This window comes from Mustela erminea, chromosome 1, assembly GCF_009829155.1.
Source record: "Mustela erminea isolate mMusErm1 chromosome 1, mMusErm1.Pri, whole genome shotgun sequence".
NCBI lineage: Eukaryota > Metazoa > Chordata > Mammalia > Carnivora > Mustelidae > Mustela > Mustela erminea.
This window is the reverse complement of record NC_045614.1, coordinates 214,554,057-214,577,112: the sequence shown is the minus strand read 5'-3', so window position 1 is coordinate 214,577,112 and position 23,056 is coordinate 214,554,057. Positions and strand designations below refer to the sequence as shown.

The window sequence follows — 23,056 nt, the reverse complement described above, 5'->3', positions numbered from 1 at the left end:
GATGAGTATGGTTTTTGTTTGGTTTACTGTTGATGTTATCTTAATGTCCTATTTTCTGAATATATAAGGAAACCCTCTGTCTTTCCTGTTAAGCTTTTTATAAATCACAACAATGTGGCAGACTATTTTTGTACATTGAAATGAGACATTTGTAAGTGATATCCCCTCTGCCTGAGCCCTTCAGAACTTGAAAATTCTTATTAAGTCTTTCTGTGTTTCATGGCAATATAGGTCTCTGCCTAGGTTCCCTTAGAATGTGTAATCCTTATTGCCAGGACATAACTGGAAACTGTGTATACAACCAAAGCCTTGCCAGGAGTGTGCTATTAACAATGATGCTCATTTAATCAGATATGACCAGATGGTTTTAAAGAACTACGGTTGCCTTTACGGAGCCAGTGCTTACTGGCAAAGCCCTCATCGGGAAAACTGTCCTCATACTTGGCCCCGTACAGCATGCTTTAGACAAAAACAATATTCCAAAAGCAAAAATGCTGAGTATGTTACTTACACTTTTTTAAGCATACATTGTCTATCTAATTGTTCAAGAGTATCTATTTTAAGGGTGAGATTAATTTCCTTGCTGATACTTATCCACAATGTTGTTTACTACAAAGTGACACTGTGGCAAATAATATCATTTCCATAAATCATCAAATGTGTGTCTTCCCAAAGGGCAATTGAAGGACTTTCCCCACATGTGCATGCATAAACACCTATAAATCCAAGCAATGCTGACAACACCAGAGGTTCCAGCACAATCTGTGCTGCTAATTAGTGCAGTATCTGCAGAGATCATGTACGTCCTGTGAGCTTCAAGCACCTCCTCTGGGAAGATAATAATCAGAACTGGACGGTCTCTTAGTTCTCTCTAGGCTGGGTTTTATAATTCCATGGCCAGACCTTTCTTTCACTTAGTTAAAGAGAATTTCATGCAATATGACAAGACTTAAGCACAGATCAGGGCGGGATATAAAAACTGAAATTAGATATTTTTAAAATGGGATAAGATAAAACTTAGCTGAGGCTGAAATAGATTTACATATCTTAGTAGGATATATCTCAAAGGATAATGTTTTTTAAACAGCCAGCTATAGAACATTCTAAAAAATGTGATACCAATCAGGCATTAAAAGTACAAAATAACATACACATTGCTCGTGGAGATAAATATGCAGTTTATATATATATAGTTTTATATCTAATTTTTTTTTAATTCATGATGTTGAATAAGGAAAGGTTAAGTATAGGCAGAGAGAGGTAGGGGCCCCTGGCTAGGCTCTAAGGCTATTCCTGGCAGGAAGAAGCTAAGCCCGAGAGAACAAGTGATCAGGGAAGAGACAGGACCACCTGGCTGTGATGTAAGGGAGCATCACTCTCTGTAATTACATTGTAATTACAGAACATAACCAGACCTCAAAGAAGTCAGCCATTAAGGATGTTATCAATAGTCCACACGCAAACCAAGATGGCACAAGAATCTCAAGGCCACAAGTTTCCTGGTCAAGTTTTTGATGAAAAACTGCCACTAGAAGCCCTCAGTGGCAACCCATTCGGGAACCACCTCATGCAAGAGAGCTGCTTCTTTCCTTTCTGCTCTCACCCTCACTTAATAAACTTTCACTTCACTTCACCCTTTTTTGTCCCTGAGATTCATTCTTCTACTCTGTGAGACAAGAACCCTGCAATCTTGCAACGATGTTGACTGTCCCCAGGGAGGGAGGGAAACAAGGTAACCTTATAATTGCTCTGTAACGTTTGAGTTGTTTAACCAAAGCAAATATGGCATCACATTCATTTTCCAGAGACACGTATGTGAATACTAAAATGAGTCCCTCATTTAGTGCTTGTTAAACAGAAGTGTGCGTCAGAGCTGGTGCAGCCACTCTGGAAAACAGCATAGACGCTCCTCAAAAAGTTGAAAATAGACCTACCCACGACCATATTATGCTAAGTGAAATAAGTCAATCAGAGAAAGACAATTATCATATGATCTCTCTGACATGAAGAATTTGAGAGGCAGAGCAGGACATCATGGGGGTCAGGGGAGGTGATACAAGAAGAGATCAGGAGGGAGACAAACCGTTAAGAGACTCTTAAACTCATGAAACAAACTGAGAGTTGATGGGGGGTGGAGGGGTAGGGATAGGGTGTCTGGGTGATGGACAGTGGGGAGGGTATGTGCTACGGTGAGTTGCGTAAGACTGATGATTCACAGACCTGTACCCCTGGGACAAATATTACATTATATGTTCATTAAAAAAACAGATTGCCCCCCCAAAAAAAGAAAGAAGTGTGCATCAGAATCAACCAAAGAACTTTTTTTAAGTGAAAATCCTCAGGCCTCTCCCAGTAATTCAGAATCAGCAGGTCAAACAAACTCTGGCATCTGAATTTTTAAAACTATACAACTGTTTCTACAGCACAGCAACCTGTAATATAAAACTGTACCACTTAAAATGAAACCAAGCAAAAGATACACAAATGGTCATAACAGCATTACTCATATAGCTCAAAAACGAAACAATTCGAGTATTCGTCAACTGGTAAGTGGATAAGTAAAATGTGGTCTCTCCATACACTAGAATATTATTCTGCATAAAAAGGAAAAGAAGTCCTGATACATACTAGAAAATGAATGAGCCTTGACAACATTATGCTAAGTTAAAGAAGCCAGGCAGAAAGAACAAAATGTTGTGTGATTTCATTTCTACAAAATGCTGAGAAGAGGAAAGTCTATATAGAAGAAGTATATCAGTGGTTCCTTAGGGCTGGGAGCATGGTTAGTTTGAGGAATGGGGTGTAATAGCTAAGGGGTACTGGATTTTGGTGGGGAGGGACTGATGAAAATGTTTTGGAAGTAGATCATGGTGATGGTTGCACAAATCTGTGACTATACTAAAATGCCAGTAATTGCATACTTCTGGTAGGTGAATTTTGTGATGACTGAATTACAACTCAGTATTATATTTTTAAGACAACAACCAAAAATTAAACATTTAATTTCATTATATAACTGAGAAGTAAATTAGACAGAATTAACTGACTAATTAACTGAATTAATATGGAAAGGACTTAAGAGAAGGATAGATAATGATACTTGCATTTTTTTAAATATTTTATTTATTTGAGAAAGAGAGAGTGGGAGCAGAGAGAGGAGCAGAGGGAGAAGGAGAAACAAACCCAGACCAACAGCAAAAGTCCGCAGTCCCGGATCCCTAACAGAAAGCCAACAGATCATCACTAAGTCAACCCATGGTAAAGCTTACCACACAGAAAGTTATGACCATGGATCTAGACCATCCATTCAACTTTTTAGCAACTTGTTCTTAGATAACCAAGGGTCCGCAGACATCTTAGGAAACATCTTACAGAAAAATAAAAAGGAACCAGAAAGGAAACACAACAGTCACTTTTTTGTCCTCACTTGACTCAATCTCTCAGAAGCGTTGGACCCTCGTCCATGAAAAATGCTCCTCCTTGGCAGCCTTCATGCCACATGCTCCTGGTCTCCTTCTGACTCAGACTCTTCATCTCAGCCTCTTCAGGTGGCCTCTGCTTCTCCTCTACCCAGCTTCAAGCTCGGAGTACCTCCAAGCCCACTGTCCTTCCTGTCAACCCTCCCCCTTTATTTTAGCCCCAGCCACATGGCAGCAGACCCCACATGTGCATTTCTTCAACCAGACCTCAGTGAGACACACAGCAATCTACAACTGCCTACCTCACTTCTTCAATTAGATGTCTCATTCAGACCTAAAAACCCCCTGAAAAGTCGGTCCTCCACTAAAGTGAATGCATACACCCAACAACCAGAAACCCCATCCCCACACCCACATTCAATCTATCAGCAAGTCTTACCAATTCTTCCTCCAAAACAGACCTAAAATCATCCACTTCCTTGCAGTTCTATCCCACCACCCTAGTTCAAGCTGCCATGAATTCTCATCTGTATTACTATGGGAGTATGCACCCTTTTAGTCCATTCATCCCACAGTAACCAAATGACTTTTCAAAAAGGAAATAAGATTACTTCTCTGCTTAAACCACTTACAATGTTTCCACTGCATGTAAGACAGAATCCAGAGCACCACTATGGCCCATGGGATGTCCACCTGCAACTCCCACCTCCTATGGTACCTCCACTCTTCACTGCAGCAATGTGGGCCTCATGGCAGTTTTAGAACTTTCCACATTCTTTCCTGCCTCAGGGACTTTGCACTTGACCTTCCCTTTGCCTGAAACAGTCTTCCCTCTACCTTTCCTTCTCGTCTTCAAGACACAAGTGACCTGAATGTCCCCACCAAGAAATGTACCTTAACACCAAGGCACCATGTCTTGAAGTAAGTAAACTAACATGACCCCATTAATAAACACCTATACCAAATAAAACTCCCATACCAAACTCCAATGCCAAATAAAAAAGAATGAATTGCATGTAATAGCTTTTCTTAACTGTGAATAGCATATATGAAATGTGTTGCGTTTAAGTTGGTCAAAGCCAAAAAGGTGTTTCACTAAAAGGGAAGATTTTCTTCCTCATATAAAACCTTATTAGCAATTGTGAAATCTACATGTTACCTTTGAAGAAGGAATTGCCACTAGACCTTTGATGTTAACCTAGGCACTAAGAGGTCCCGAGTGGCATTACCTGAAGAATGCTGACCTATGAAAGACAGCACAGCCACATGCCTCTGAGACAAACCCATCTCTATAAGGCAAGCTTTTGAGTTATTTCTCCTACAATAAGAATTAATTTGGACTCAGTCATCACAAATCTCTTTTGAAATGAAGCTGAGGACAAGCTAACAAATTAATTAAGGAACAAATGAATTAAACTAATGTGTACTTGTCTTGACTGGTGGAGAGTCATGTGTGAGATTCTTGGGAGAAGTAATGATGCAGAGGCTGGTGCGTGGACTGAGCCAGGTGATCTCCATCAGACAGATTCAGGATATTTGCTTTATCAGCCTAATTCTTTATTTAACTGACATAATTATGTGTAATCAAAGATAAGACAACACCAGAAGAGAAAAAGAGGTTGAGATTTATCTCGTTCTTATGTCGGGATCTCACCCTTCCCCTCTCTAAAAAAGCAAAGTCAACTCATTTTAAATAGAAAGAATTAATACAGGTGATGTATTATTATAAAATTAACTAAAATAAGCTACACGTGTGTAAGGCTTCATCCGAATAAGGAATATATTTAAGCTATGTGAATGTTGAGATCATCATTTATTAAACAGTCTTGGAGGCTGATTTCTAGCTTCATTTATTATGACTTGTGTGGAGACCCAGTGGGGAGTTCAAGCTTACCTTTGAGCCTGGAGGGGGAGCCAAACCCAGAAATGAATAAATAATATTCTCTTCTTTTGCAGAGAAGAAAGAGTCAAAATCCTGGAAGCAAAGAAAAAGAATGTTTAAACCCCACTGCACAATTGTGAGCCAGAAGATTTGCCTAAGTTGATCGTTTTTATTAGTCATTAACTTGGAAGATACAACTCAAAAGTTTATCCCAGTTTGTTTTGTCAAGATGACTAACCCCAAAAGTTAAGAAATCTCTAACCATGAACTTTAAGTTCGTTTTTATCATTCCACTTTGCAGAATACAAAGCAGCGAGAATAAGCGCCCACGGGCACGTGCGCGTGCACGCGCACACACACACACACACACCTGTTTGTGCTCAGGAATTGCAGACAAGACTCAGATATACAGAATGAAAGGATTCTCCAGAAGTGTCATATCTTCAGCTGGTTTCCTTAAAATTTGGCCCCATGGATTTGGACCCTGATCAGCTGAGACTAAGACAACACAGGGTTTCTCCAGAGTTACTGTAATAGCTTCTACGGGACAAGACCCATCTCGGACCTTTTGACACCAGTCGCCACAGGATCATGGAGGGCTTATGGTGGCACCTGTTTTGGCAGAGTGGGAAGAACTACAGAGTGTGGTGAAACCTGGTAGCTGATTGAAATCTGGAGCTCAGTGAAGCCCCACTTTGCCCCCCACCATATGCCCACCCGGGGGTCCAGCCCTAAACCCTCTCTTCAGGAGCATGGTTGTCAGGAGCCCAGAAGAGTTTCATTTCATATAGTTAAAACATAGGAGCACTTCCCCAGACGACTTCGTGACTGCCTGTCTCTGTCATCCGGGCAACGATCAGTTTCTCCATGCACTAAGGACAGTGTGTATGGCCCAGTTTGAACAGAGGGTGCTCAAACCAGCTTAGTGTTACTGCCCACTCTACTCTTACGTGTGTTAAGAAGCGTAAAACCAAATACAGGCCACGGACATCGGGAAGAAAACGTTATGTATTCTTGTGTGTCAATCTTACCCAAAGCTTTATTATTTTCCTACCTGTTGCCCAGATTCACTCAGTGGCTAATTATACTCTCTCACACGGAATGCATTTTTGTGAGTTGCCTCAAATCTTAGCTGGAGGAACTAGAGCATCAAGGGCAAGTGGTCATTTGGTATGGATTCCTGGAGCACGCAATATGCAGGATGTTAAAGATTACATGATAGAGGGGCGCCTGGGTGGCTCGGTCAGTTGAGCACCGGATTCTTTGATCTCAGCCCAGGTCATGATCTCAGGGTCATGAGATCGAGCCCCACATCAGGCTCCATGCTCAGTGGGGAGTCTGCTTGAGATTGTCTCTCTTCTTCTCCCTCTGCTACTCCCCCCAACCATGTACTCACACACTCTCTCTATCTCTTCAAATAAATAAATAAATCTTTTTTTAAAAATTATATGATAGAACACATTTGTAGTAGTAGTAGCAGTAGTAGTAGTAGTAGAGAATAGGTGAAATACAATGAAGTAAATTTATTCCATTTTACAAAAATTCCATAAAGATCTCTAACTTCTCTAGTTGGCCAACTCTAGAAGCTTTCAAATCAAGAAAGGTCTTCTTTTTTTTTTTTTTACAAGATTTTATTTATTTATTTCAGACAGAGAGAGACAGCATGAGTGGGGGTGGGGGCTTAGGGGGTTAAGGGCAGAGGCAGAGGGAGAAGCAGACTCCCTGCTGAGCAGAGAGCCTGACACAAGGCTCAATCCCAGGACCCTGGGATCACATCTTGATCCCAAAGGTAGATGGCAACCGAATGAGCCACTCAGGTGCCCCAGAAAATGTTTCTTATCATTGAGTGAATTGTCTTTTGCTTCAACTTAGGTCTAAATAGCTTCTCTTTTTTTTCTTTCTCTCTGTCTCTTCTTTTTTTCCAAATAGCTTTTCTAACTTCCAAAGACTGAACAATAATTTGTCATTATTTTTAACTTGACACTAACAAATAGATACAAAAAATAATGAGTATGAAATGGTTTTTCAACTACCAGCTATGATAGTATAGCAGATTAGAAGCCCTGAAACACTGTCTCAAAAACAAATTTTTAAAGTCAGATTAAGAGAAGAAGTATGGACACATTGCTGAGCTGATAACGGAAAGATCATTGCAGGTGAGACCAGGGATTCTAAGAATAAGCACATACCAAAGCAGAGTTTCTGATACAACCAGTAGATCTTTATGTCCACTTTGATGCCACAGAGAGTGAAGGCAGGAGTGACTGAAGCCTAGAGCCTAAGGGGTGGAGTTTTATAAAAGGAGGGCAGCAAGGGAGCTAGTGAAGGAGTCAGGCAGAGGGGCAAGGAAAAAGACAGTTTCCCCACGACAGAATGACAGTTAGACTAACAACTGGCTTCTTAACACCAACACAGAAGTCAGAAGAAAGTAAAATCATAATTTCAACATCTTTTTTTTTAAGATTTTATTTATTTATGTGAGAGAGAGCATGAGAGGGGAGAAGGTCAGAGGGAGAAGCAGGCTCCCCATGGAGCTGGGAGCCCGATGCAGGACCCAATCCTGGGACTCTGGGATCATGACCTGAGCCGAAGGCAGTTGCTTAACTAACTGAGCCACCCAGGTGCCCATAATTTCAACATCTTTAGAACAAAACAACCATTGACCCAAAATTTTAGACCCAGTGAAACTATTTTTTTCAGTGAAACCATTTTTAGACATGAGAGTAAAACAGACATTTTTCTGAAAAATGTTATTTTCAAACAAAAATTTAGAGAATTTACCACTAATAGTCACTTAAAGAAACTTTTATAGGCTATATTAGACCAAAGGAAAGTGATTCCAGATGTATTATCTATGATGCAAGAAGAAATCATGAGCAAAGACATTAATAAATATGTGTGTAAATCTAACCCTTAACAAGTATTGACTATAAAACAATCACTAGAAATGCCTAATTTGTGGGGTGGAATGAAGGCCAGCCACCTAAACTACTAAAAAAAAATAAATACATGTAAATAGGGAAACGGTGATTAAGGTCTTAAAAGGCTCTTTTAATGTTTGGTGCACACATAGTTGTACATTTTGTTATTCCACTTTAAGCTCTGTATTTTTATCACATGATACATTTCATAATAAGCTTTTAGTGATGTGAAATAGTTTGTCTGGTAATATCTATGCTCTGAGAACGCCCTTCCCCCTCCTTAACTGGGCTTGTCTTCTGCCTCCCTCCCAGTCCTGAGGATGCTTGCCTGTGCTGAATGACCAAGGTCCCCTTCGATTGTGTTCAGGCCCAGGCAAGCACCCAGCCTCTACCTGGGCTAAGACCCATAGACTCCAATTTGGCATTGACAGACATGTCTGTATTACCAGTTAGTATCCTCTGCCAGGCGGGTAACCTGGCCTCCACTGCGCCTAGCTTTCCATCGGGTGTCTCCTTTCTCTAGCTAATGGTTGTCAGCCATGCCCTCGGGATAATATCTTCATCCGTTCTACATAGATAGAGCAGCAGGAGTTCGCGCTGGCAGGAACAGGATGGTACTCAGAACTACCATCGACACCCAGTCCCCATAGTGCCGTGGTGGCGAGAAATCCAACTGCCCGTCCTTGAGGTTCCTGCTCCCTGCCACCATCATCAGATGAGGCACATGAGTGACCATTCAAGATGAGACCCGTGATTCTACATACATAATCATTATTCTTACAGGAGGCATTTCAAGCTCGTGGGAAGACACATTGACTGACCATCCAGATTCACGCCCTTTTAAACCTGACAGGGCCTTGGGAACCTTTGAGTCTCCTTTCAAAATCTGAACCTACAATACAAATAATCATTTTTAACTATTTTCTGGAAACCAAGTCCTCTGCCTCATTAATGCACTTTTGTTAAGAGTGTCCACAGACTGCAGAAAAGCAAATTTAGCAAAGCTGTTCATAAGATACACTACTAATACCTCTCTGAAAGCAGAAATGAAAAGAATTAACATTAACAGTTAAACAAATAATTTATAGGCTCAGGACACCTGGGTAGCTCAGTTGGTTAAGCATTCAACTCTTGATTTTGGCTCAGGTCATGGTCTCAGTGTCCTGGAATCAAGCGCTGAACTGGGCTCTGAGCTCACAGGGAGTTGACTTCAGATTTTCTCTCTCCCTTTCCTCTGACCCTCCCCCTGCCGGCACACACGCACTCTCTCTCTTTAAAATAAATAAATAAAATTTTAAAAATAATAACAAGGAGAATTTATAGACTCATCTCATTAGATCCATACTTGTAATAGGAAATAATTATAAAATAATATTCAAAATATTCTATTACAAAATAATATATACTGAAATATTACAAATATATATCCAAATATTAGAAAATATTCTACTTCTTAAAAAGTAGAAGTCTTGGGCTGAATGAAATAAGTCAAGCAGAGAGAGTCAATTATCATATGGTTTCACTTATTTGTGGAGCATAACAAATAGCATGGAGGACAAGGGGAGTTAGAGAGGAGAAGGGAGTTGGGGTAAATTGGAAGGGGAGGTGAACCATGAGAGAATATGGACTCTGAAAAACAATCTGAGGGGTTTGAAGGGGTGAGGGGTGGGAGGTCGGGGTACCAGGTGGTGGGTATTGGAGAGGGCACGGATTGCATGGAGCACTGGGTGTGGTGCAAAAATAATGAATACTGTTATGCTGAAAATAAATAAATTTAATTTTTAAAAAAAAGTAGAAGTCTTTTTCTTTTTTTTTTTAAGTTATTATTTATTTGTCAGAGAGAGAGAGGGAGAGAGAGCAAGCACAGGCAGACAGAATGGCAGACAGAAGCAGAGGGAGAAGCAGGCTCCCTGCCGAGCAAGGAGTCCGATGTGGGACTCGATCCCAGGACGCTGGGATCATGACCTGATCCAAAGGCAGCTGCTTAACCAACTGAGCCACCCAGGCGTCCCATAGAAGTCTTTTTCTTAGGAAAAAGGAAAACTTTTCTTTTTCTTCCACAACTAAAATGAAAAAAAAAAAATCACTAAATCACACCAAAATGGGATAAGAAATGACTTTGAGGTTTTCTTTTCAGAGAAAAAGTGATTGCAAAACTTTTACCCTAAGAGTTAACATACATTAAAAGCTACATATGTCAATATTTTCTCTACTATAACTAACCTTAATTTTTTTTTTTAAAGATTTTATTTATTTATTTGACAGAGAGAAATTACAAGTACACTGAGAGGCAGGCAGAGAGAGAGAGAGAAGGAAGCAGGCTCCCCGCTGAGCAGAGAGCCCGATGCGGGACTCGATCCCAGGACCCTGAGATCATGACCTGAGCCGAAGGCAGTGGCTTAACCCACTGAGCCACCCAGGCGCCCAACTAACCTTAATTTTAAAGGACAATTAAAATAAGCAAAAGTAAGAGATTTAAAATATTACTTTCACTGGAAAGTATCAGAAGAAAAAATGAAATTATTCTTTTGATAATTTCAGAGTGCAGAAAACTTTTGAAAGTAAGACTCAGGATCAGGAAACATAAAGAAAAAGGATTCATGAATTTGTCTTCACAAAAAATGTTTTAAATTCTGCATTCTAAAAAAAAATCACTTTAAAAAGCCAAAAGAAAAAAAAATCATGGAAAAATTTTTGCAACATCTATGGTCATAAAAGGGCAACTTTCCCTCACAAATGAAGACTCTTACAAACCAATAAATATTACTTGTAACCCAACAGAAAAATAGCGAATCATAAGGGGGGAAAAGATAGCTTATAAACATAGGAAAAGAAGCCTCACTCACATAGACAGAAATCCAAGTCAGCTCTCATGCTCTGAAGTTCTTTGAGTTTTTAGATGTTTCTTTTCTTTTCTTTTCTTTTCTTTTCTTTTCTTTTCTTTTCTTTCTTTCTTTTTTTTTAGTTCTTTGCTTTAATCCATATGACAATATTTCTTTAATATGAATTATTATCGACGATTTCTTTAGCTTCTGTGGTATTTCCTGAACTGTGGTGTATATTATTTCTCCAGAGAAAGCAAAACTAGCACAGAGATTCAAAGTAATGAGAATAATTTCACTGATCTAATAACTAAACTCTTCTCTTTTTCTATCACAGGCTCTTGCTCTTTGGGCATTCTTATTGGCATCTCCAATTCTCTCTCATATTTCTTTATGATCTCCAATAACTTCTTTGAACTGGTTTCCCCATCTGGGTGGCTCAGTCGGGTGAACATCTGCCTTCGGCGGAGGTCATGATCCCAGGGGGCCTGCGATGGAGCCCGGCATGAGGGCTCCCTACTCAGCAGGGAGTCTGCTTCTCCCTTTCCCTCTGCTCCTCCCTCTGCTTATACTCTCCCTCTTTATCTTTCTGTTGACTCGTCCCATTTGAGCCTATTGAGGGCACCACCTCCCCCCTCCTCCCTTCCTCCATCATCTCTAAATGTTTCTTTTCAACAATTTGATTTATTAAACATAACTATAAACTCTGGAGGCAAAGGTGATTTTCTGGTGACATGAACTATTAAATGTATAAAATAAAAGTGCTGTTGAATCAAAATGTCCAGAAGAGTTTTTAAGCTATCTAGATACATTTCCACAAATTTACCTTGCATCTGTATTAGGATTTGGCTTCTGCAAATAATTCTTTATAAAAGTGAAAGCCGACCCTGTGTCTGCCTGGATTCATGAATGTGTACATCGTGAGGCTGATCAGAATTCCTTTCCAACGAAATGTATACTCTGTTTGTATGAGTGACCTGCACTCTTCAAAATAAAATCAGGGACCTAAAATAATCCCAAGAACTACCAAATCACCATTTTATTGTTTCTATCCTTCTGTGAATCTTATATATTAGTGACTCACAATGGGTCTACCATCCAGGTATTAATAGAAATAAATCATGTCCTGAAAACCATCAACAAATTCAAATGCTGCCTCCAAATTAGCCTCTTTTTTTTTTCAAGATTTATTTATTTTATTTTGAGAGAAAGAGAGTTGTGGGGGAGAGACAGAAGGAGAAGGAAAGAGAGACTCTCAAGCAGACTCCCCACTGAACGTGGAGCTGGACTCATTAACCTGAGATCATGACCTGAGCCCAAATCAAGAGTCAGATACTAACAGGACTGAGCCACCCAGGCATCCCCAAATTAATCTGCTTTAAACAATTTCTGATAAACATACATGCAGAAGAATTTCCTAAGAAACCAAATACTCACCCCACAATACTGCTCTTCGTTGAAGATCTGGGGGGGCAAAGGGATTCCATTTTGAGGTTTTTTCTCTCCAGGAACATTGTCCCTCATCCACTTCCTATTGTCTTCATCTCCAGCAATGTCCAATTCCTTAAAGTCGATCTTATTAGCTTCCAAAAAGCCTACTACTTCCTGCTGCTTCTTCCTAATCTGGTCAAGAGTAGAGAAGGATTACTATTAGACTAGGGGTTTTTTACAATGAATTCTGTTGTGCTGAAAAGAAATTTTAAAAAATTTTAAAAATTTAAAAATAAAAATAAATTTTAAAAAGACTAAGGGGTTTTTTGTGGTTTGCTTATATTTACATAAATTAAATCTTTTCTCCAAGTATACCATACAACACAAATAATCTTGCTATTTTTTAAACAAGGAAAATGATAAAGTCACACCTCTTGGTTATAAAAGGTCAACAGAGTCATTGTTTAAATTCTAAAATTTTAATCTCACCAATGTTTCAGTCATGGTATAATCAACCTAATATGAATAGAGAGGTCCTCATCATAGCTTTTACTTGAGGTCTTCGATATGCTTTTAAATTCTCTGCTAAGCCTTAATGCCAAAAAAATAAAAATAAAAATTGGTTATGAAGAAAAGGGAGGACTGGGAGAAGAGCAAGAAGGAAAGATTGAAAACACAATTCGCCACGAAGCTCAAGTACCAAGTACACCCAACTAAAAAAGTGCTTTCCTCACAGTTATGAAAATGGGCATGTGAGTCACATTGAACAAAAGTGCCTTCAGAAATAATAAAGGAGATTGGAAAGCGCATGTGGAGATGAGTGAAAGCCAAAAGGACAGAGGAAAAACCAGGAAAACCCAGTAGCTGTGTCTCCCAGTCACAAACAGCAACACAGTCAAGTACCCTGTCCTCCCTCAGATTTCTCCTTTCCACGCACACGGAGAGCGGGACGCCAGCCTCGCCTGAGAGACAACTCTTGGTGCCCCTTTCCCCACCCCGGGCTCTCGTCTACCAGCCACTATTGCTCAGGAATGTGGCCCTCTTCACAGATCAGACCTCCACCCCCAGAGATAACTCCAACCATTCTCTCTCTTCAAAGAATTCAGTCCCAAAATGCACAATGCCCTCTTTCATACACACTGGTAAACACCGTGCCACTGCATGGACCCTACTTAGGAGCCCCTGGGAGAGAGGTCTAGAGTGGTCCACCCACCAGTCATAAACACCTGTTTACCCACTCTACTCTGCACAAGACAGTGTACCAAGTTCTTCGTGTGAACAGATTCACAATCTGCTTATGTGGGTGAAAAAAATGCAAAGAATTCATTTGTACATTCTAGGCAGTGAACATGCGGAAGATATCAAGAGGTAAAATAAGTCATTTCTTAAAAATCAGCATAAAATATTAGAGATTTTCTTTGACACGAAAATAATATCTTAATTGGTTAAATCTTCTCCATAGAATGTTGCCTCATATCAAAACAAACCATTAAAACTGTTTTATAGGGTGTGAGGCCCCTGTCATTCTCATGTAACTCACTCATCAGTAGAGGTACTAGAATTTGAGAATCCCAAACAAACATTACAAAAGGCTCATGCCGATCCCAAACCTAGGGTCTAGTCTTAATGGCCCTTCTTTGGGTCAAACCCAATTCCTTTCATAGATTTGTATACCAAAAAAATTTTATTTTATTCACTTTTGCCAAAATGAATGAGCCTATCAATGACTCGTGTGTAGAGTATTTCTTTCTTAATATAAGGAAAAATAAAGTACATATAGATACTTAAGCCCTGGAAGCAGGTCACAACCAAAACCAAATTAAGTTTTGGATTATGTAGAATTTGGTGGTAACATTATTGTATATATTCTATGAATTATCAATATGACAAAAATGAATATAAAAAAATTTTTACAAGTAAAATGTAAATTGCAAGTAAAATTGTATATATAAGTTAGTTATCCAGGTTTGTAAAAATGGTAATCACACATTTACTTTTTAAGTAACATTTATTCCATCAACATAGCAAAGGTAATGCGTCTAAAAGTATTAGATCTATAAATTGAAGGCCACTGTTAGCTACAATACAACACTTAATCAGTAAGACTCAGTTTGGAGCAAGTGTGGACAAAAATAAAATTAAAGTCCTACAGAAAGGTGTGGGGTGACAGAATTTCCCCTAAGCTTCTGGCACAAGCTTCTGGCACATTCCTGAGTGTCACATTTATCAAAAGCAAAGGAGGAGCTCGTGTTTCTCCCTCATGTACCCTCCCCCAAGGCTAAGCTAGCATAGCCCTCAGACCTTCTGCTCCTCATCACCAAAACTGCGCTCCAAATTCCATAGCTTCACAGCTGAATTTCTGAATATTACAAAATCCCATCAGACCTGATGACAGGTCATTGGAACTAAATTACTATTTTAATTAATCATGCTTTCTATACATACTCTACACCTTGTCCATAATTATCTGTGCCACTCAATAAATTACTTATTCCTTTGGCTATTTCCAAAGATAACTTTGTGGTTTGAAGAGTACAGATTTCTTCATTTTAGGCAGGTTTACTTTTAGTTAAAGATTCAGAAGGCAACATCCTTTATTCTGTCTGGGATCCCAAATTAGCCTGGCCGCCTCACCAACATTATCTCCACCTCTATTAATCATGCCTCAAGACTTGAGATGAAACAGAAGGACTTCATTTTATTCCACAATTTCTGAATAGGTGAAAAACCGTTCCCAAAGTCCTGACTTGTGTTTCTGCAGTTAGAAAGTCAAAGAGGGATGGAGAAAATGGGAGGGGAAGATCTGTTTGCTGTTACCTCTTGCAAGACAAGCAATTGCATCTGCAGGAACTTAACCAACTGTTAATTGCTTGACCTTGTGTTAATTGCTATTTCTCAGCCCCTCACCCCTCAAAAAAAGAGAAGAAAAGTAAAATCGGTTTCTATCCTTCCCAAACACCAGTACTTTATACTGGGTTAAAGGTATCATTGATCTTGCTGTTTGGAGCACCTGAGTTCTGCTGGGGGCTAAAGTCGAGTCTTAGGATGAGCCCAGAGGAGGAGAGAGCAGTGCAAGGAGTACATAAGCTCACCTGGTGACATGGTCATCTCTGCCCATACCCTGAATGACCACCCTGCGTGGGGGCCCCCTCTCCCACAGTCTTCCCTCCTATTCAAGGAGCCCCATAGACCCTCCCAGGCAAAGTGCAACTCTTCTCCATGTGGCCTCCCCAAGGACATCAGAGGACATCAGCTCCCTTTGTGGCCCCCAGGGGAGAAGCATGCATGGCACCCAGAGGTTCTCACCACAGACACCATCTCTTCCCCACCTTCTGCCCCTTCTCCTCCCTCCAACAGCACCATGGCCAGTGCTGGTCCCACAGGCTGTACCTTCTTTCCAGGCAGCCCCTCTGGAGGATCTGGGGTCCCTGATGTCTGGGTCCCTATGGGTCTTTGGGACTTCAGCAGAGGCTCAGAGAGCTCAGTGTTTCCTATCCTGTTATATTTATTCTTAAGAAAGTGTTCTTTTGGGGTACCTAGGTGGCTCAGTGAGTTAAAGCCTCTGCCTTCGGCTCAGGTCATGATCCCAGGGTCCTGGGATCGAGTCCTGCATTGGGCTCTCTGCTAAGCGGGGAGCCTGCTTCCTCCTTTCTCTGTCTCTGCCTGCCTCTCTGCCTACTTGTCTGTCAAATAAATAAATAAAATCTTTAAAAAAAAAAAAAAAAGGAAAGAAAGAAAGTGTTCCTTTCCAGAAGTTGCCGGCCACTGTTGGTTACCGTAATGTGTCAGAGTGATCTTTGAGTCATTTGCTTGGCACCTCCCTTTTATTGTCTTGTACACTTAGGAGCTTTTCCGACCGAGGTCCTGCACTTAGTGAAAAGCACACTGCATTTGGCTACCTGCATTTCTCCCCTGGCTCAAAAGGCTCCTGTCTGAGCAGGGGTCCACTCCTGAATGACCTTGTCTGCAAAATGGGAAAAGCACCACCCTCCTCAGGTTCTGGTGAGAACCAAGGAACATCACATGATGTCTGGCAGAGAATCTTGGACAAGGTGAGAGCCTGCACAGGGTTATCTCACTGACTTGTCCTGATTGCCAAGCCAGGTTAAGTAATCTGATCACCATTTTAAAATAACAAAGCTAAGGCACCAATGAATTAAGGAATTTTCCAAGATGTACACCAGGATCCATTTCGTTCAAGGGCAGAGTTTATGCCCACTATATTTACACTCAAGCAAGGCTGGAGGAAATGATGGAGAAACTCAGGAGCCACTCTCAGGATCTATTTTCAAAGGTCATGGTTCCAAGGGCTGTGCATCTTGAAAACAGCAAGGACAGTCCTCTCTCCCTTTGTCCCCCAGCCCACTGTGGCACTGGCCTTTGGGAAAACACAGACCTGTTCCCGCTCCCAAGTTCTCTTCACTACGTTCCTTCATAAATCGGTAAAATGTGTGACATTGCCTTACCGCCAACCATTCAGAGACATGACACAGAGCTGCATATGCATAAGCCCTTATAAAAAGACATTTCCTTTTTCATTTATTTCATTCATCCCCTAGAAATCATATGACCTCACTGACTAAGTTACAGGCAAGAATCCATTTTTAAAGTGAAGAGACTAAAGAAACAAGTAGTAAAGTGTGTGCAGACCAACCACCACACACACTGGCAGCTGCTCTGGGGTTCTCCTGCAAAGAAGCTTCTCGGTGAAGTCCCCCCACCCGGGGAAAATCATTAGCACTGATACCATGGGAATAATCAGTTGTCCTTCTTTAGGATAACAGAGAAATTATTCCACCCATTTGACTTGGGACAATTATTCTCACACATAATCATCACAGACTCACATATACTAATATTAGCTAATAATTGTAACAACTACAATAATACTGATGAATATTAACTAACATTGGAGTGCCTGGGTGGCTCAGTTGGTTAAGCATCTGCCTTCGGCTCAGGTCATGATCCCCAGGATCCTGGGATGGAGCCCTGTGTGGGCTCCCTGCTCAACAGGGAGACTGATTCTCCATCTTCCTCTGCCCCTCCCCCTATTAGTGCCCTCTCTCTCTCTCTCAATCTCTTTCTCTCTCTGTCTCTCTCAAATAAATAAAATCTTTTAAAAATATATTTTAAACATTAACTAACATTAGCTAACAGTAATAATACCTAATACTTAAAACAACTATAATATTAAGTAGCCATATGTAATAATCATAAAATTAACTAATAATTATAATATGTATTAAGCATTGATTAAGCATGGGACACCATGTAAGGCACCCAGGGGCTTATTTCCTAAATCCTCATGGCAATGCCATGAGATGAATACTATTCTTACCCTCATTTTACAGATAAGGAAATTGAGGCTTAGCAAGATGAAATAACTTTCCCAAGGTCAAACAGTTCTAAGTGACAACAAAACATTTACTTAGGGAACCAGAATTAATGTGGCTTTTCTAAAATCCTAGAATGAACAGTGCTTCTCCAGCCCCTCTGAGGCTAACTCAATCATATGCCCAGACTTCAAGAATGTAAGACGTCAAATAATCCTAAGAACTCCACAAGTTTGTCCACCATCTCTGGAAGGAGGCATCTCACATGTGGTCTATAGAACATGGAGATTAGTCACTGATAAAAGTTTCCGTAAAGCATCATCAGGATACTGAAAGCCTACTAAAGCCATTTTCTTCAGTAAAAATTATTTTTAATCTAATAATCCAAAAATGTGCTCTTTATGGATCAACTAAAAGTTTCTGAGGTCATCAACAGCCACAAAAGATTTTGTGGTTTTACATCTGGAATTTTTCCTCCTCTGTTTCTGTTAAAAGATGCTCCACAGATACTAAGTGGTTGCTGATGGGCTGTGCTCAGAGGAACAACCAGCCTCTTCTTTCTTGTTCTCTTCCTGTCCTCTGGAAACTGCATGAACTTTCAGGGCTGTGGGTGGGGGCATTCAAGAGCCAGCACTGGGGCTGCTCCCAGCCAGCTGCTGGCCAAGGGTATCATCCCTGGCTGAGTGAAATCCAAGCTTCAGGATGGCCCAGGAACTAGATATAAAAGGAAACAGACCCCTTGCCGGTGCTGTTTCATCAGGACTGATGAAATGGCTTCCTCCTACACCCCCAAAAGCCTCAAATGCTCCCAGAAATGTCAGTCTCCAATAGATAACTGCAGGTTCAAGCCTAAAATCAAAGACTGAAGCATTGTCAAGGAGAAGTGGCAGCTTCAGTTGCCCTTGTTTCTTCAGGCAGGTCTATCCTGCACAGAATGAAGGCAGAAATTGGAGGGGTAATTCTGAGCCTGGTCCCAGGGAAAGCAAAAGCAGCTTTATGGGGTGGGCTCCTCACACCTATTTTTGGCCCGTTTGAATTCCTAGAACTTTTGAAACTGTGGCCTTAGAGATGTTTGCTCTTGTCACTGTGACATCATTTTCCCCAAATAATACTATTACACATGCTAACTTTACACTTTTGGTATAGTTACATCACACACGTAAGTACAATTGACCCTTGAACAACGCAAATTTTAAAGAGCATGGGTCCACTCATACACAGATTTTTTTTTTTCTATAACTACCAAAAGTATGGTAAATGTATTTTCTCTTTCTTACAGTTTTCTTAATAACATTTTCTTTTCTCTAGCTTACTTATTGTAAGAATACATTTTATATTACCTATAACATACAAATATGTTAATCAACTGCTTATGTTGTCAATAAGCCTTCTGGTCAACAGTAGACCATTAGTGAAGTTTGGGGGAGTCAAAAGTTATACATGGATTTTCCACTACCCAAGTGTGAGTGCCCCTCACCCCTCACCCGAATTGTTGAAGAGTCAACTGTAATTACCTCCAGGAATCATTTTGGTAATCTGCTTCATCACACCCTCCAAATATTGTGACACAAAGTGTCATTTATTTGCAACTTTAAATTAGTCTACGCCTTACAGAATGATCGGCAGAAACACTCCACCAAAAAAAAGGCTTTGATTCTATAATATATGCGAACACAACACAAATCACATGTTTAAAAATTCTAGTATCACACACGCCCCCTTCCTGGAATCCCTTTCACACCCAGCTAGCCCGGATCACTCATTTTCCACACGTCTTCAACACGGTTAAAGCAAACGCAGAAAGCAAAGGCACGCAGGCTTGCTGCGGAGCCAAGGCTGACTTACACTCTCCTCACAAAAGAAACTTCAGGCCTACGCTGGGCCAGACCCGCTGCTACTACTTCCCGGTCTGAGTTTCTCAGAAAATCCAGCAGTATGAAAGCCCCACCAATTCCAGCAGACACCTACCGCTATGGACCCAGAAGATGTGGCAACAAACACTTTGATAACCATTTTGACAGTCGGAAAAAGGGCTCCCCCCAACACACCCCCGTGAGGGAACGCGGCGTTAGACGGATCCCGACCGCGATCCCGGCTGGGCAGGTAGCAGGTGCCAGGTAGCAGCAGGCGCAGGTGCCAGGTGCGAGCTGGCGGCCGCCCAGCGCGGTCTGAGCCCCCGAGCCTCCCGCCGCAACTTAAGCGCTGCGACTGCCCGCAGCGGTGCGGGCGGCTCGGGCTTTCCCGGCCATTGGCCGGGGGCGAGAGGGGATCTGCCAGGCGAAGACGGGATTGGTGGATAAAAGCAGCCACTGACTTTAAACGCCGGACAACAGCCCCTAAAAGGCCAGGCTGCGCCGCGCACCAATCAGGCCGCCGAGCACCAATCAGCGCTGCGCAGGCATAGACGCCTGAGGTGACAGCGGAGCGCCTGGGCGCTGGAAAAGCCCAGAAGACGCCAGCTCCTTCCCTGGGGAGGCTGTGTTTGCAAGGCTTTGGGCAAACGGACCGCAAGGATCGGAACAGCCACACAGGCCTTGAAATAAGCAAAGGCGTCCTGACTTTCACATTTTCCAGTCGGTTAAAAAAAAAAAAAAAAAGGTGAACTCTTATACAAGAGATGCCTTTAGATGTGGCCCACTTCCAGTTTTCTCCCTTTCCCACCTGTTGCTCCTAAAGAACGAAGCTGACAGACCACAGAGGTGTAAGGTTTCACTGACATCCCAGACAAGGCAGGGCGGCAGAGGCGGGCTGTCAGCAGGGATGAGTTCAACAAGCGAAATGTCTTCACTATCTCAGAGACATGGGGAGAAAATAAATGTTTGTAACAGTCTCTCTCCGTCTTCTTTATGTACATAATTAAATCGAGTAAAAAGCCCAAATGCTACCGTCCAATTTTTCTGATGAGTTTCAAAATCAAGCTCAAGGACATAGGACACAAAGGCACCAAGGGGTCATTTACTCCTCTTAGATAACTGAGTCTCTTCTCCTCTCTCTCTCTCTCTTTTTATTCTTAAGTCCTGTGCTGCTCCCTGAGGAGGTGGTTACTGGCATGCTGGAGCAGGGAGGGGTCTGGAAGCCTTATTTACCTGCCCCCTTCACCAGAGTCCCAGGGGCCTAGAGGCCTGCTCCCCTCCCCTAGGACAGGTGCCTTTGCTGAGAAAGGACACCCATCCCTGCAACATAGCTCAAGTCCATTTACGTAGAATGAATGATTGAGATGACTGACATTTAACTTAGAGCCTCACTATGCAAAATTGCTCCCCAAATTTAGGCCCTTGCTGAAGATGATTAATGGCTCCCCAGATTTAAGTCATTAGCATTGTAAACTTTATTTTCAAGCCCACCAAAGATTATAGGACATTTGTGCTCCTCTTTCTTGTATTTTCAAAATCATAAAGCAAGTAAATACTATTTTTGTCATACAAACTTTTTTCAACACCTTAGTCTCAAATTCTACCACATAAGCAAACCATTTTTCTCCAAACACGATTGAAGAGAGTAATAAACTATGCATATTTCTCAATGGTTTTGTAACTTAGTAACATAAACTGTAGTTGATCCTCATTTGCCCTAAAGAGTACACAGCTGCTGATCATACAGGGCAATGCTGCCTTTGACAATGACACACCCCCTCCATCCACATGCCCTAGGGAGAAAGAATAGCCTATTTGAAATGAGAGCTAATAATTTTTAAATGTTTGCCGTGTGCCAGGGGCACTCTAATTGTTTTGCATAAACCACTCCCTTAATCTGCACAACACTAGCACTGGGTCCTACTCCCATCCTTTCTCAAGGATGAGGGTAGGAAATGGTGCATCCAAAACATGAACCCAACCCATCCACACCAGAAAAACTCCTAACATACTACCCTCAAATTCCTAGTGTACCCTCTTTACACAATGGATTATTTTTAGAAGTTTACCTCTTTAATAATGACCATGAAAATGTACAAATTGGGACTTTGAAAACTCTAACTGAAAGACCTTTTCATTTATGACAGTGGCCCCAATAAACTTCAAGATAATTAATAGGAATACAAAACATTCCAAGTAAAGCTCAACAAATCTCTGCTTAAAATAAAAGCTCAACAAGTCTCTGCCTTAGAAAATTCCCTTTAGGGATGCCTGGGTGGCTCAGTCAGTTAAGCGTCTGCCTTTAGCCAAGGTCCTGATCACGGAGTCCTTGGATCAAGTCACACATCAGTCTCCTTGCTCAGCAGGGAGTCTGCTTTTCTCTCTCTCCCTCTGCTGCTCCCCCTGCTTGCGCTCGCTCGCTCTCTCTCTCTCTCTCTCTCTCTCTGGTAAATAAATAAATAAAATCTTTTTTAAAAAGAAAAGAAAGAGGGGTGCCTGGGTGGCTCAGTAGGTTAAGCCTCTGCCTTTGGCTCAGGTCATGATCCCAGGGTTCTGGGATCGAGCCCCGCATCTGGCTCTCTGCTCAGCGGGGAGCCTGCTTTCCACACTGCTTGTCTCTCTGCTCACTTGTGAACTCTGTCTGTCAAATAAATAAAATCTTTTTTAAGAAGAAAGAAAGAAAGAAAGAAAATTCACTTCAAAAAAGCTGTGTGCTCTACTGAAGAGGCAAAAGTCTTATCATTTCACATCCCTAGCCCTAGACGCTAAGTGAAATAACATTACTTACTTTGTTAAAGAATTATTTTCAGCTTTATTTAAGTATAATTGACAGATACAATCCTAAGATAGCTGAAGTGTACCTCATGATGATTTGTGGAACATACACTCTATGAAAGAAAGATTTCATCAAATTTTAATGCTAAAAGTGTGAGGTATTGACTCCAAACTGGGCAGAGATTCTCAGATGATCTTAAAATAAATGATACCATATGCTATGTTTCTGTTTACATAATGTGATAGGTAAACTAAAATGAGAAACAGATATTTGTATTATGTAGAATGACAGCAGTGATCACCAGAGTAACAGCAGTGACTTGAATAGTGTCTCCCCTCAAAATTCATGTCCACCCTAAACTTCAGAATGTGACCTTATTTGGAAACAGGATCTTTGCAGATGAAATTGGTTGAAGATCTTAAAATTAAATCATCCTGGATTTCGGACTCTCAGCCCAATAACTGATGTCCTTACAAGAAGAGGAGGCAAAACTCTCCAAAACTGTGAGAGAGTAAATTACTGTTGTTTTAAGCCACTGGGTCTATGGTGATTTGTTACAGTGTAGTTAACCAAACTAATACAGAGAAATAAAGGTGCATGTTACTATTTAACAGAATTC

At 41.1% G+C, this 23,056-nt stretch overlaps 1 protein-coding gene across 1 annotated transcript in view; it reads right to left on the bottom strand.

Annotated features, from left to right (window-relative positions):
* The window catches only part of SH3BGR (SH3 domain binding glutamate rich protein), a 45,140-nt gene extending 25,057 nt beyond the window's left edge, over nt 1–20,083 (bottom strand). Inside the window, exons 1-3 of the mRNA XM_032355270.1 lie at nt 19,777–20,083; nt 12,482–12,667; nt 5,314–5,394 (exon numbers count right to left, since the gene is read on the bottom strand). Of these exons, the coding sequence (XP_032211161.1) occupies nt 5,314–5,394; nt 12,482–12,667; nt 19,777–19,821 (312 nt within the window). The 5' untranslated portion in view covers nt 19,822–20,083. The remainder of the gene's footprint in view (nt 1–5,313; nt 5,395–12,481; nt 12,668–19,776) is intronic.
* Between the last annotated feature and the right edge of the window lie 2,973 nt (nt 20,084–23,056).